A 16,049-nucleotide genomic window follows, 5' to 3' on the forward strand; every position below is an offset into this window, starting at 1 on the left:
CAAAAAAAGAGAAAAAAAGGCAAATTGGATATAGCACAAACCCATAATTGGATATAGCACAAACCCATAAAGATGGGCTGGACAACATTGTTGGCACTTTTCCAAGATTGTGGGTAAATAACTGTTTCAAGATGTGATGCTTATTTAAAAACTCACCTGTGGCAAGTAAAAGGTGTGAGCAATATGAAAATCAAACCTGAAACCAGATAAAAATGGAAGAAGTTGACTCAATAATTGCTATTGTGTGTCTGTGTGTGCCACACTAAGCATGTAAAACAGAAAGAAGAGAAGAAAACTATGTGAGTACTTGAGAGCCAAAATTGTTAAAAATTTCAACAATCTCAAGGTTACAAGTTCATCTCCAGAGATTTTGATGCTTGTTTGTCCATGGTGCGCAACGCAATTCACTGTGGCTAATTTTCCTGGCAGAAAATGATTAATGAATGGTTGCAATGCAGGATAGTCCGGATAGTGGATAAGCAGCATCAATCTAGTTCCAAAGAAATTCAAGCTGTTCTGCAGGCTCAGAGTACATCAGTGTCTGAGCAAACTATCTGTCGACATTTGAATTAAATGAAACTATGTAAGGAGACCTAGGAGGACCCCACTGCTGACACAGAGACCTAAAAAAGCTAGACTTCAGTTTGCCAAAATGTACGCAAGTAAGACAAAATCCTTCTGGGAAAGCATCTTGTTGAAAGTTGAGGCCAAGATAGAGCTTTTTGGTAAAGCATATCATTCTTCTGTTTTCTGAACATGGAATGAGGCCTACAAAGAAAAGAACACAGTACCTACAGTCAAATTTGGTGAAGGTTCAAAGATGTTTTGGGGTTGTTTTACTGCCTCTGGAGTTGGGTCCATTGATTGTGCAAGGCATCATGAAATCTGAAGATTACCAATGGATTTTGGGTCGCAATGTAGTGCCCACTGTCAGAAAGCTGGGTTTCCATCCCATGCCATGGGTTTCCAGCAAAACAATGATCCCAAATATACTTAAAGAAGCACCCAATAATGGATGGAAACAAAATGCTGGAGAGTGCTTAAGTGCCCGGCAAAGAATCCAGATTTAAATCTCATTAAACAACTGTGAATAAATTCTAAAATTGCTTTTTGGTAGAATATTAAAATTTGAGAATCCTCAATGGTTGTTACCTTTTAATGGCTAACTGAAAATTTGGTAACAAATTGCAAGCTTTCGAGACTCAGGTCTCTTCATCAGGCAAGGAATAACAAAAAAATCTGAAAAGTCTCAAATTTATGCACAAGAGGACACAGGAATAATGCAATAGATAAAACTTGTGACGTGAAGCAGAACGGTCAATGTGGGACAGGGAGAAAACAGTTGTGACCATAAATATTGGAATAGTTCATAAACAAGGGGTGTGAAAGTTTTATTGACCTGTGATTGAGGACTGGTAAGGTTGTGATGCTCCCAAATGGTCCAGGGAGTACATTCCTTAGTTGATATAGAAAGACATAAATCCATGGGACACATTCATTCCTGTGCTGAGTGTGTCAAAGGTCATCATAAGTTTATACTCCCAGATTAAAAATGTGTCACTTTTAATATGGGAGATATGTTTCACTGAGTTTATTAGTTTCAGTGAAATCAACCTAAAAGGTTGCTGCAGCATGTTATGTGCAGAGAGGGGTTAATCAGTCATGACAGGGCCAGATTGTTCATGAACAGCTAAAGAGCTGAGCAGGATGGCTGTTCACTATATATTCACCCTATGGTGTGGTCCAAGGAGTAAAAGTTTAGACTTTGGACTCATTCAGAGCTCTGATTGGTCTGAAGGTGAGCTGACCTCCCGATTTGTGTTCTTGTTAAAAGGAGGTGAACCCTTTTTTCTGAGCGGGCAGACCCCGCAGTTGTACTGACTGTAATGAGTGCTGTTTGTGTCAACAAGACTGAATGTCTATTTTTTGGGGGCTGTTTTATCAAGAATTTATTTTAAAAAAAACAGTTAAAGATTTAAATGAAAAGCATTCCTCCGAGTATCTCGTTAAGCAGCCAAGTGAGCCAATCTACCAGAATGTTTCAATGTATCATGTGCTGTACATAACTATGTTGCTACAAATTTCTACTAATAATAATCATTTTCTCAGAATTTTTAACTTTACTGTTGATTTTTTAGTTTGCAAACATGCCCCATAGCATCTGGTGTATGGTAACGATACATATCGCAGAGTGATTTACTCCATTTTTCATACAGGTTAATAAAAGTATAATATCAATACATAATTAAAAAGTAAATGGATATTTAGTTTTATACATATTCTTAAAAAAAAAATAGTCTCTTATTGCCTCATTCTTCTTTGTAATATTACCCTTGTAGTTTTGCTTAAAATTTACCTGCTAAGCACAAAAGCAACCATAGTAATATATATTTATGTTGCATCATTGACTCAGTGTTTTATTTAATTTGTTTATCTACAATTTTTAATAGAAATAACTTGCAACCCTCCTCAAGTGCAAAAAGGAAGTGTGGAAGCAAGGAAAGCTGTGTACAGACATGGAGACGAAATTGTTGTGAATTGTGATTATGGTTATGTTCTCCAGCCAGAGCCTAATAAACCCCGTAAATGCACAATAAATGGATGGGATCCTGCTCCAAACTGTGTTAGTAAGTACATTTGTAAAGCATTGTGTCTACAGTGTAAATATCTGTTTCCTAACATTATTACATAACTAAACACTGAACAAATGCTAACTATAATCAAACCTTTTTTTATCAATATATTAACAGTAAATTAAAATGGCTTAGCCAAAAAAGTAGGCAGTAGTTTCTACTAGTAAAGCAGCTTTCATCGATTCATCATGACATCATGGTGGGAGAATTTGAAAACAGTAAAGAGGAAGGCAAAGAAATTAAAGGGGAGATCATTCCACTATGCACAATCCAGTATTCTCCAACAACTATACCTAATATACTGTAGATGTATCAATCTGTTAACTCCATAGGCAAAACATATCAAGGGGAAGTGGGGGGGTGTTATGTTGTATTAGTGGAAACTCAATTACTGATATGGACAGGTATGAGAGAACCTCTAGAGCTAATTCACATTACAATAATAAGGGGAAACAGTAAAAATAATTTAAATCTTAAAAAAATAAACATTTCACTCAAATCATAAAAATCCCTATAAAGTACATTTATCATGTTATTAATATTATTAATATCAACAATTTAGTTTGTTTTGCACTTTCATTTGTGTCTCTATGTTTGGCAAATTGGAATATCATGATGCCTTCAAAATTACACTTCTTTACGATACTTGGTAGACGTCCTCTGATTATGTGCTGACGGTAAGCTCTGAAGTCCGTATTAGACTAGAGACACAGTAGCGATTTTAAAATCCGTCTGATTTTGACGCAGGAGAGTCGGACCAGTGCAATGCAATTGTCATGCGAGTGTCATGCATTTGTGCGACTACAATCCGATTTAACACACCTAGCATCCGATTTACATTTGAATGCAATGCGATTGCTATCAGACTGCAATGCGATTTTAACATGAGCATTTACATAGAGAAATTATTTACATGTCATTTTAAAGGAAATATTCCTCAACACACACACACTTATATATATATATATATATATATATATATATATATATATAAATATATATATATATTAGATAGATAGACTAAAAGCCAGCAAATGATCTGGTGCTTACAGTCTAGAATAGGTTAGAATAGATAGAATAGATATATACACATAGAATACGTATATAAACGGTACAGACCAAAAGTTTGGACACACCTTCTCATTCAAAGATTTTTCTGTATTTTCATGACTATGAAAATTGTACATTTACACTGAAGGCATCAAAACTATGAATTAACACATGTGGAATTATATACTTAACAAAAAAGTGTGAAACAACTGAAAATATGTCTTATACTCTAGATTCTTCAAAGTAGCCATCTTTTGCTTTGATCACTGCTTTGCACACTCTTGGCATTCTCTTGATGAGCTTCAAGAGGTAGTCACTGGCAATGGTTTTCACTTCACAGGTGTGCCCTGTCAGGTTTAATAAGTGGCATTTCTTGCCTTATAAATGGGGTTGGGACCATCAGTTGTGTTGTGCAAAAGTCTGGTGGATACACAGCTGATAGTCCTACTGAATAGACTTAGAATTTGTATTATAGCAAAAATAAAAAGCAGCTAAGTAAAGAAAAATGAGTGGCCATCATTACTTTAAGAAATGAAGGTCAGTCAGTCCGAAAAATTGGGAAAACTTTGAAAGTGTCCCCAAGTGCAGTTGCAAAAACCATCAAGCGCTACAAAGAAACTGCCTCACATGAGGACCGCCCCAGGAAAGGAAAACCAAGAGTCACCTCTGCTTCTGAGGATAAGTGTCTCCGAGTCACCAGCCTCAGAAATCGCAGGTTAACAGCAGCTCAGATTAGAGACCAGGTCAATGCCACACAGAGTTCTTGCAGCAGACACAGCGCTACAACAACTGTTAAGAGGAGACTTTGTGCAGCAGGCCTTCATGGTAGAATAGCTGATAGGAAACCACTGCTAAGGACAGGCAACAAGCAGAAGAGACTTGTTTAGGCTAAAGAACACAAGGAATTGACATTAGACCAGTGGAAATCTGTGCTTTGGTCTGATGAGTTCAAATTTGAGATCTTTGGTTCCAACCACCGTGTCTTTGTGTGATGCAGAAAAGGTGAATGGATGGACTCTACATGCCTGGTTCCCACCGTGAAGCATGGAGGAGGAGGTATGATGGTGTGGGGGTGCTTTGCTGGTGACACTGTTGGGGATTTATTCAAAATGGAAGGCATACTGAACCAGCATGGCTACCACAGCATCTTGCAGTGGCATGCTATTCCATCCGGTTTGCATTTACTTGGACCATCATTTATTTTTCAACAGGACAATGACCCCAAACACACCTCCAGGCTGTGTAAGGGCTATTTGACCAAGAATGAGAGTGATGGGGTGCTACACCAGATGACCTGGCCTCCACAGTCACCAGACCTGAACCCAATCAAGATGGTTTGGGGTGAGCTGGAACGCAGAGTGAAGGCAAAAGGGCCAACAAGTGCTAAGTATCTCTGGGAACTCCTTTAAGACTGTTGGAAGACCATTTCCGGTTACTACCCTCCTTGAAGCTCATCAAGAGAATTCCAAGAGTGTGCAAAGCAGTAATCAAAGCAAAAGGTGGCTACTTTGAAGAACCTAGAACAGTGTTTCTCAACTCCAGTCCTCAAGACCCCCCAATAGGTCAAGTTTTCAGGATATCCTTAATATTGCACAGGTGATAATTTCATCACCTGCTCAAGCATTAATTCTATCACCTATGAAATACTAAGGAAATCCTGAAAACATTACCTGTTAGTGGGTCTTGAAGACTGGAGTTGAGAAACACTGACCTAGAATATAAGACAAATTTTCAGTTGTTTCACACTTTTTTCTTAAGTATATAATTCCACGTGCTAATTCATAGTATTGATGCCTTCAGTGTGAATGTACAATTTTCTTAGTCATGAAAATACAGAAAAATCTTTAAATGAGAAGGTCTGTCCAAACTTTTGGTCTGTACTGTATATATATACAGTACGTGTGTGTGCCACTGACATATATATATATATATATATATATATATATATATATCGCCGGTATTCCGGTTATGTGTACCGCCTTGTCTATTATATCTGTCTTTACTGATGCATCTAGCCATGCTGTTATATTGACATCTTCCACTGCGGCATCAGCACTTTTACCCGGCTACTTGCTATACAGTTTTTTGCATCATACTTATCAGCCTACATTGTACTGGTTTGTTTTATGTCCATTCAACTCACTGTAGTTAGTATGTTTTCTTGTATTCATACAGCAGTTTTTCGTTTGTATATTTATATTTTCTGGGCATCAATCTGATGTGACTTATCAGTATTATACCTTTTGGCTATAAAGTGCACAGATAGACAGGCAGTTTCATATCTTTATACCGGCTATAGGCTGTGGAGATTCTATGTTCGCTGTCCCATACATTTGTTTTTTTTATCACTTGCAGTTATATATTTATATTTATCGTGGCATTTGCATATTTACATTTTTGATATTTACTGCCAGATACATTACAGTGCATTGGGTGCGTCCACTATATAGTTGGTCCTTCCCCACGGAGGTTTCTTTTAGCCCTGTTAATTGTTTTGGTCCCTTTTTTGTTTTAAATTGTATAATAAAGATGTTATTTTTTAAACTTCATTTTTTGCCTTTACACTTTTTGTCCTATGGCTATTATACCATTATGGACTTTGTTGAGTATATATATATATATATATACTGTAGATATAGATATAGATATAATGTATATAGGTAATGTATCTTTTCTATTCTAACCTGTCAGTGTGTTTTTACATTAGCGGCATATGAAATGCCGGCTTTCCAAAGGACAGCGGTGCGTAAAAATAGCACAGCACTCGCATGGTGTGACTGTTGTGCGAGTGCTGTGCGATTTTTTTTATCTCATCCACTGACTTCTATTGCGGGATGCGATCTGTTTTCTGATTACATTTGCAGCATGCTGCAATTTTTTTCTAGGCAGATCGTGATCCAATCTGAGCTGGAAATAAAAATACAGATGGGCACGCAATCATAGATTAACATTGGTCTGAATTCAATCCAATTTCTTATCGGACGTTTTACAGAGTTTTGTACTTCTCTTACTGTTTTTGTGTATCCGCTCTGTCTGTATGCTTTTGTGTGTGTTAGCACGGGTCAGTTGCGGGGCAAGCTCAACCCACGAGCTTTTCCCTGCAGGTTTAACAGGGTATTGCACACTTCTAATTTTTCAGTGCCGTTCGGTGGCTAGCTGAACTTGGTACTTATATTTTCTGTGCCTCTCAGTGGTTAGCTAGTTTGGTACTTATATTTTCTGAGCTTGTTTCTCTGCTTCCCATTCACTCTGTGTGGTTTTAACGCAGTGTATTCGCTATTTTTTTTATCCGTCATTATTTATACCAGCAGCAGTTTTACATCTCTGCACGGTGGACCCCGGGTTGTGATTGCACTTTATTATTTAATTTTATTCAGTGCAGTCTGCCAACCCTAACACAGTTCATTGTAGGGATCCCAGACAAGCAGGCCAGCAATTACTTTCAGTCAATTAGCTGTGTTACTATCCTTAAATTTGTATAACATTTGTGGCATACCAAGCTGATATTTGAGCCACCTGAGTGTGGCTGACCAAAATTCAAGTATAAGATGTTCCATGAGGTATCAGGGTTCCCAGCACAGCAGGCTCACACTGGTCCCTCACCCACCTCATCTTGATTGAAATTTCAGTTCCAAGCTATAAATGCTGGGCCAGAACCTGATACCTCATGCATGGCCCTTGGCTGATTGCTTGTGTGTAGTGATAAGCGAGCACTAAAATGCTCGGGTTCTCGTTGCTCGGGTCGAGCAGATTGGAATACTCGGGTACTCAGCCGTTGCAACGAGCCCAATGTAAGTCTATGGGAGACCCAAGTATATTTACCGCAATCCCCCCGGAGGTCCTTTTAAGGTCTAAAAACATCTGAAAATGATGGAAACACTGCTCAAATGACACAGGAAAATCATGGGGATCGCCCCTGGAAGCATTCCTGACTCCTAGTTCACAGCTTTAATCAATTTTTTTCCGAGATTCATGGCATTTTTCACAATGCCACACAAAACACATTAAAACAAAACCAAAATGGGTTTTGCTTGGAAATATGTCAAGGTACATCCTTTGCAGGTTTATGACTTGCCTGTAAGGCCAAATATTTAACCCCAGACCGAAAATTTCCTCCCCCACCTAGGCTTAGTTCAGACCCTGCGTTTTTGAAGCGTTTTTCAACTTTAACATTGCTTTCAACCACTACAAATGCATTCACTGGGAAATGTCATTGTGACATTTAATACATCTAGCTGGCCATATGATGTGTGACACATAAGCAGACCCATCTTGTTTCATTTACGAAGGAGGGACTCTTAAAGTCACAGAGCCTATTTTTACTGGTGCATCAGGCTACATTAATCTTCTTAAAGGGCCATTATGAAACAGTGGGTCTCCTAAGCTGTGGTAGCCTATGCTGTGAGTGGATGGGCTGCCAAGAATTACGACGCACCACAATACCCCTGTCATAAGATGTCCAGGGGGGACTCCTGAAAAAGTGTTGCATTAAATTCAAGGCCTGCCCTGCTACCAATTCATATGCACCCCAATAAGCCTTTGAACCCCTATACTGGATGGGCCCAGGAAAATCCACTTCACAATATGCATTTTGTACTCCATACTCCTTTGTTTTACACATTGGCAGCAAGGCCAGCCCTGCAGCATAGTCAGTCATATGCATCCCGTTAGGCCTTGGAACCCACATAGTGGATGGGCCCAAGAAAATCCACTTCACAATATGCATTTTGTACTCCGTTCTCCTTTGTTTTATACCTTGGCAGCACGGCCAGCCCTGCTGCATATTCATATGCACCCCATTAGGCCTTGGAACCCACATACTGGATGGGCCCTTGAAAATCCACTTCGCAATATTCATTTTGTACTCCGTACTCCTTTGTTTTACACATTGGCAGCAAGGCGAGCCCTGCTGCACAGTCAGTCATATGCACCCCATTAGGCACTAGAACCCACTGTTAGGACTGGCGGAACGCACCAAGTAAGATGATATAGATGCGTTCGCAGTCTGGGGTCCACCGTGCAGACAAAACCCGCTGCTAGTGAATGACAGACTATATGGCGGTACTAAAAGTATAAACACGTGGGTTAAACCTCACCCAACCTCACCCAATGTGTAGAAAGCGATCCTGTTAAGTCACAGGACCGTGGTACCGCACATAGAGCGCGAGCAAGTAGTCAGCGAACTTAACCCCGAAAGGGATTGAAGTCCGATTAGACCCTTGCTGGCACAACACCGCAACTGGGTGTGTAATGAACCTTATTAGTAATAAATGAGCACAAGAGTGCGTGCGATGCCGCACTGACGGACGCCACTAACCACCCAGGCTTGGGTATGGAAAGCGCAAGGCAAGCGCACGGCGCCGTACTGGCAGGCACAGCTATAGGACGCTTTGATATGTGTAACATACAGATGGATAGTCAGGCGCTAGAGAGCTACCATCATCCGCGAGCAGTCAACAACTCTAGGGAGGGATACTTAGGAGCTTTCATCCATCGACATACATACATCTACACACACACATAATAATTGTACACTAGCGCATGGCCGTGCGGTCATGCGCAGTTTATATAGTTGCAGGACAGGAAGTGGCCACAGAAACTTTGCCCTTCCAAGACCTGCCAAGAGGACCAATGGAATGCGCTGCAGAGCCTGAGCGCATGACCCTCGATCTCCAACAGGAGATCTTGCCCTGGGCATGCTCAGTGTGCGCAAATAAGGACTTAGTCCCAGAGAAGTCCGCTCGTTGCTGAACAGCACTGACTTTAATGGCAGGAGCTGAAGAAGCAGCAGTAACTCACTGTACAGAGCGAGACCGAGCAAGACGCTGGGACCGATGTCCCTGCTGAGCAGACTCCACTGCGGCTGGATAGGAATGGGAGACCGCAGCGGAGACGGCCCGAGATTCCCCCTGTGCAGAAGTGGGAACTCGAGACCTAACATTACCCCCCCTCCTAGGGCCCCCCCCTCCTTGGGCCTCGCTACGCTCGAAGGCAGCAATGAGCTGCGGGGCCCGAACGTTTTCAGCAGGTTCCCATGACCTGTCCTCTGGGCCATAACCCTTCCAATCCACCAGATAGAACTTTTTGCCGCGTACCACCTTGCACCCCAAAATAGCGTTCACCTCATAATCGTCCGTAGACGAACCCGATGTCCCGGCAGATGAATCGGAAAACTGGGACATGTATACGGGTTTCAAGAGGGATACGTGAAAGGTGTCGGTGATACCCAAGCGTGGAGGAAGAGCCAGATGGTAGACCACGGGATTAACCTGTTCGAGAACCTTGAAGGGACCCAAGTAGCGAGGAGCAAACTTAGTGGACTCAACTCGCAGCTTGATGTTACGGGCGGAAAGCCACACCAAGTCGCCAGGGGCAAAGGTCGGAGCGGGGCGCCGATGAACATCGGCGGAGGACCTCATTCTCTCCTTGGAGGCCTGAATGGCATCCTGCGTGCGATCCCAAATGTCCCGTGCCTCCACAGCCCAGTCTGCCACCCTGGAGTCAGCGGAAGACACAGGCATGGGCACAGGAACACGCGGATGCTGGCCGTAATTTAAGAGGAATGGAGTCTGACCGGTGGAGTCGGCTACGGCATTGTTAAGTGCAAACTCTGCCCATGTTAGCAAGGATGCCCAGTCATCCTGCCTGGCAGAAACAAAATGTCGCAGATATGTGACCAAGGTCCGGTTGGCCCTTTCAACCAACCCATTCGTCTCTGGATGATATGCCGAAGAGAGATTAACTCAATACTGAGTAGACGACAAAGCTCTCTCCAGAATCGAGACGCAAACTGGGGATAAACAAGACAGCCAACGCCCGTGCAGATGGTAGCCGTGGAAGAGGCACCAAATGCACCATTTTGGAAAAATGGTCGGTGATCACCCAGATAATGGTGCAGTTACGAGACTTGGGCAAGCCCACCACAAAGTCCATCCCGACCATCTCCCAGGGCCTGTCCGCCACAGGCAGAGGATAAAGCAAACCAGCTGGCCTTTGCCGAGGAGTCTTGTTCCTGGTGCAAGAGACACACGCCCGAACATACTCCGCGACATCACAGGCCATATGCGGCCACCAGTATGTCCTCTCCATTAGCTCAGATGTCCTTTTAGTACCAAAATGTCCACCCACCCTGGACGAGTGCGCCCAAGAAAGAACCTCCGGTCGCAAACTGGATGGAACAAAAGTCTTGCCCGGGGGCACAGACTCCAGCGAAACCGGAGCCACAGTTCTCAAGCTCTCGGTGGGGACAATAAGCCGGGGCTCCTCCTCCTCCTCCGCAGATGACACAACGGAGCGAGAGAGAGCGTCGGCCTGAATGTTCTTCTCCACAGAAAGGAAATGGAGGGTGAAATGAAACCGGGAGAAGAACAAATACCATCTGGCCTGGCGAGAATTCAACCGCTGAGCTGTCTGCAGGTACACCAAATTTTTATGGTCTGTGAAGACTTGGAAGGGAAAACGTGCTCCCTCCAAGAGATGTCTCCACTCCGAGAAAGCCAACTTCATGGCTAGCAACTCCCTGTCCCCGATGGAATAATTCCTCTCTGCTGGTGCGAAGGTCTTAGAGAAAAAGAAGCATGGATGCTTCCGACCTTGAGCATCCTTTTCGAAGAGGACTGCTCCAGCACCAACAGAAGAGGCATCCACCTCCATGATAAATAATAATAATAATAATAATTTTTATTTATATAGCGCCAACATATTCCGCAGCGCTTTACAAATTATAGATAAATATAGATTATAGATAATTATAGATAAATGGCTTATCAACATCGGGGCGATGTAGAATGGGAGCGCTAGCGAAGTGTGACTTTATAGAGATAAAGGCCTTGGAGACCTCCTCAGACCACAATTTGGGATTCGCCCCCTTTTTGGTGAGGGCAACCAAGGGAGCTACCAAAGTTGAGAAGTGTGGAATGAACTGGCGATAATAATTGATGAATCCCATAAAGCGCTGCACCGCTTTAAGAGAATGGGGTTCCTGCCAGTCCATCACAGCCTGTAGTTTGGCAGGATCCATAGCCAATCCCTGGGCTGAGATGATGTAGCCTAGGAAAGGTAAGGACTCCTGCTCAAACATACACTTCTCCAACTTGGCATAGAGAGAGTTTGCCCGTAGGAGGTCGAAGACTTTGCTAACATCTCTCCGGTGGGAGTCAATATCTGGAGAGTAGATGAGAATATCATCAAGATAGACTACGACCGAGGTGGAAAGCATATCCCGGAAGATATCGTTCACAAAGTCTTGGAAAACGGCTGGGGCATTACAGAGCCCGAAGGGCATCACCAGATATTCATAGTACCCATCCCTGGTGTTAAAAGCCGTCTTCCATTCTTCCCCCTCACGGATGCGAATCAGGTTGTAAGCACTCCGCAGATCTAATTTAGTAAATACCCTTGCTCCCCGAAGCCTATCGAATAGCTCGGATATCAGAGGCAAAGGGTACTTATTCTTAACGGTGATGGCGTTAAGACCCCTGTAGTCTATGCATGGACGCAATTCCCCATTCTTCTTCTGCACGAAGAAGAATCCTGCCCCAGCAGGTGACACTGACTTCCTGATGAACCCTCTTGCCAGATTTTCCTGGCTGTACTGTGACATTGCCTCCGTCTCCGGGAGAGATAGTGGATTGACTCTACCCCGGGGATGCTCAGCACCAGGCAAGAGGTCAATAGGACAGTCATAGGGGCGATGGGGCGGAAGGATCTCCGCCGCCTTTTTGGAGAACACGTCTGCATAAGACCAATACTGCTTGGGGAGAGTGGATAGATCTGCGGGTACCTCTGTTGTAGCAACCTGAACGCACTCCCTCTGACACCTACCCCCACAAGATTCACCCCATCCCAGAATTCTGCCTGAGGACCACTCGATATGAGGAGAGTGGTACCGTAGCCAAGGTATTCCCAACAGGATCTCATCAATTCCTTCTGGAATGACGAGCAGAGAAATAATCTCCTGATGAGATGGCGACATGGACAGAGTAAAAGGGATGGTCTGGTGTGTTATCTGTGAGGGCAGTGTTGACCCATTCACCACTCGTACCGTTACAGGCTGAGCTAGCATAACCAGGGGTATTGCGTGACGTTGGGCGAAGGCAGAATACATAAAATTGCCCTCCGCCCCAGAATCCATGCAGAGCTCTACTGAGTGGGAGAATGAGCCTATAGTAATTGTCCCCTTGAGGGTATGTGCACACGTCCGGATTTTTCGCGTTTTTTTTGCGGATTTTCCCGATAAAAACGCTATAAATCCGCATAAAAAACGCTCAAATTATGCATCCTATCATTTAGAATGCATTCCGCATTTTTTGTGCAGATGTATGCGTTTTTTACCGCAAAAAAAACGCAATCCGCAAAAAGAATGGCCATGCTCATTCTTTTTGCGGATTTTCTGCGGATTTCATGCATTCAGGAAAAAAAAAAACGCAAAAAATCCGCAAAAAATCCGCGCAAAAAACGCGCAAAAAACGCGAGAAAAACGCGCGGAAAAAAACGCGATTTTCTGGCAGATTTCTTCGGATTTTGTCAGGAAAAAAACCTGACGTGTGCACATAGCCTAAAGGACAATTTAGAGGCAAACGTCGCCGTGTCTAGTGTACCTCCACCTACGACCACTAGACACTGACGTTTCCTCGACCGCTGAGGACATCTGGTGGCAAGATGTCCTGACTGCTGGCAAACATGACAGACCCTGAGTGCACAAGCGGTCCGCGACTTAGATCCCGCTTGTGACCCTTCTCTGGCCTCATGTGACTCAGGAACCAGGACCGGAGATTCCAGAGGTTTGGCGAAAGTAGGAGCCAGCCGAAACCTCTGCCTACACTGGGCTCGCTCTAACCTCCGCTCGTTAAAACGGAGATCAATTCGAGAGGAGACTGTTATTAACTCCTCCAGTGTGGTAGGAATCTCCCTAGTGGCCAGAGCGTCCTTTACGTGGTCAGCCAAGCCCCTCCAAAATATGGGGATAAGAGCTTTATCCGACCATTCCAGCTCAGATGCTAAAGTGCGGAATTGGACGGCAAAATGACTGACCAAGGACTCACCCTGAGTTAATGCCAGCAGTTGGAGCGCAGTATCATGGGTGACTTGAGGTCCTAAAAAGACCTGTTTCAGAGTGCTCAAAAACAGCGGAGCACTCTGCACCACATGATCGCCACGCTCCCACAGCGGCGTAGCCCATTCCAACGCCCTGTCCGACAATAGAGATACAATAAATCCCACCTTAGCCCGCTCTGTGGGGAAGCGTGCAGCCAGGAGCTCAAGATGAATAGAGCACTGACTCACAAATCTTCTACAAAATTTGCTATCACCAGAAAAATTTTCTGGCAGCGGGAGGCGAGAAAATGTCGGAACAGGGGTGGCAATGGACAAAGTTGCTGCAGCCATGCTGGCAGCCTGTACAGCAACTGCGGTCACATCCACAGCTGAGGTTGCGCTCTCGAGAGCCGCCAACCTACCCTCCAGCTGCTGGATATACCGGAAGGATTGCTGTTTGTCTGTCATCACTAGCCAGACCCTGGCGCTAGTGTAATGTTAGGACTGGCGGAACGCACCAAGTAAGATGATATAGATGCGTTCGCAGTCCGGGGTCCACCGTGCAGGCGAAACCCGCTGCTAGTGAATGACAGACTATATGGCGGTACTAAAAGTATAAACACGTGGGTTAAACCTCACCCAACCTCACCCAATGTGTAGAAAGCGATCCTGTTAAGTCACAGGACCGCGGTACCGCACATAGAGCGCGAGCAAGTAGTCAGCGAACTTAACCCCGAAAGGGATTGAAGTCTGATTAGACCCTTGCTGGCACAACACCACAACTGGGTGTGTAATGAACCTTATTAGTAATAAATGAGCACAAGAGTGCGTGCGATGCCGCACTGACGGACGCCACTAACCACCCAGGCTTGGGTATGGAAAGCGCAAGGCAAGCGCACGGCGCCGTACTGGCAGGCACAGCTATAGGACGCTGTGATGTGTGTAACATACAGATGGATGGTCGGGTGCTAGAGAGCTACCATCATCCGCGAGCAGTCAACAACTCTAGGGAGGGATACTTAGGAGCTTTCATCCATCGACATACATCCATCTACACACACACATAATAATTGTACACTAGCGCATGGCCGTGCGGTCATGCGCAGTTTATATAGTTGCAGGACAGGAAGTGGCCACAGAAACTTTGCCCTTCCAAGACCTGCCAAGAGGACCAATGGAATGCGCTGCAGAGCCTGAGCATATGACCCTCGATCTCCAACGGGAGATCTTGCCCTGGGCATGCTCAGTGTGCGCAAATAAGGACTTAGTCCCAGAGAAGTCCGCTCGTTGCTGAACAGCACTGACTTTAATGGCAGGAGCTGAAGAAGCAGCAGTAACTCTCTGTACAGAGCGAGACCGAGCAAGACGCTGGGACCGACGTCCCTGCTAAGCAGACTTCTCTGCGGCTGGATAGGAATGGGAGACCGCAGCGGAGACGGCCCGTGATTCCCCCTGTGCAGAAGTGGGAACTCGAGACCTAACACCCACATACTGTATGTGCCCATGATAATCAACTTCACAATATGTATTCTGTACTCCTTTGTTTTACACATTGGCAGCAAGACCAGCCCTGCTGCATAGTAAGTCATATGCACCCCATTAGGCCTTGGAACCCATATACTAGATTGGCCCAGGAAAATCCACTTCACAATATGCATTTTGTGCTCCATGCTCCTTTTATACATTGGCAGCAAGGCCAGCCCTGCTGCATAGTCTGTCATATGCACCCTATTAGTTCTTGGAACCCACATACTAGATTGGCCCAGGAAAATCCACTTCACAATATGCATTTTGTACTCCATACTCCTTTGTTTTACACATTGGCAGCAAGGCCAGCCCTGCTGCATAGTCATGTGCACCCCATTAGGCCTTGGAACCCACATACTTGATGGGCCCATGAAAATCAACTCATTTTTTTAATGGCATGATGGTTCCCTCTTTGCACAATTATTTACAGTAGTATTTGGCAATTTTATTTGCCATGTTTTTAACACTAAGGTTCAGATATGGCTTTAAAAAAGGCGAATACTTGCAATAGAGGGCAATTTTATTGCAAACTAAAAAATTAAAGGAATAGTATGATTGAATAGTGTGAGTGTGTACACTTTTGTATATGTTAACATACACAGGTTAATAAGTATATATAAGCATTAAATAAATATAGTGATTACTAGGGTTGAGCGACTTTTAGTTTTTCAGGGTCGAGTCGGGTTTCACGAAACCCGACTTTCTCAAAAGTCTGGTCGAGTGAAATCGGCCGATCCTATTGAAAAGTCGGGGTCAGGGATCGGCCGAAACTCGAAACCCAATGTAAGTCTATGGGTTTTTTTT

At 44.0% G+C, this 16,049-nt stretch overlaps 1 protein-coding gene across 2 annotated transcripts in view; it reads left to right on the forward strand.

Moving 5' to 3' along the window:
- The window catches only part of LOC138647923 (complement factor H-related protein 4-like), an 804,152-nt gene that overhangs the window by 142,458 nt on the left and 645,645 nt on the right, over positions 1 to 16,049 (forward strand). For both annotated transcript variants that reach the window (XM_069737286.1, XM_069737287.1), the window contains exon 3: positions 2,451 to 2,627. In XM_069737286.1, coding sequence (XP_069593387.1) covers positions 2,451 to 2,627 — 177 coding nt within the window. The remainder of the gene's footprint in view (positions 1 to 2,450; positions 2,628 to 16,049) is intronic.

The sequence above is a fragment of the Ranitomeya imitator genome, chromosome 8 (genome assembly GCF_032444005.1).
Source record: "Ranitomeya imitator isolate aRanImi1 chromosome 8, aRanImi1.pri, whole genome shotgun sequence".
In the NCBI taxonomy this organism is placed as follows: Eukaryota; Metazoa; Chordata; class Amphibia; order Anura; family Dendrobatidae; genus Ranitomeya; species Ranitomeya imitator.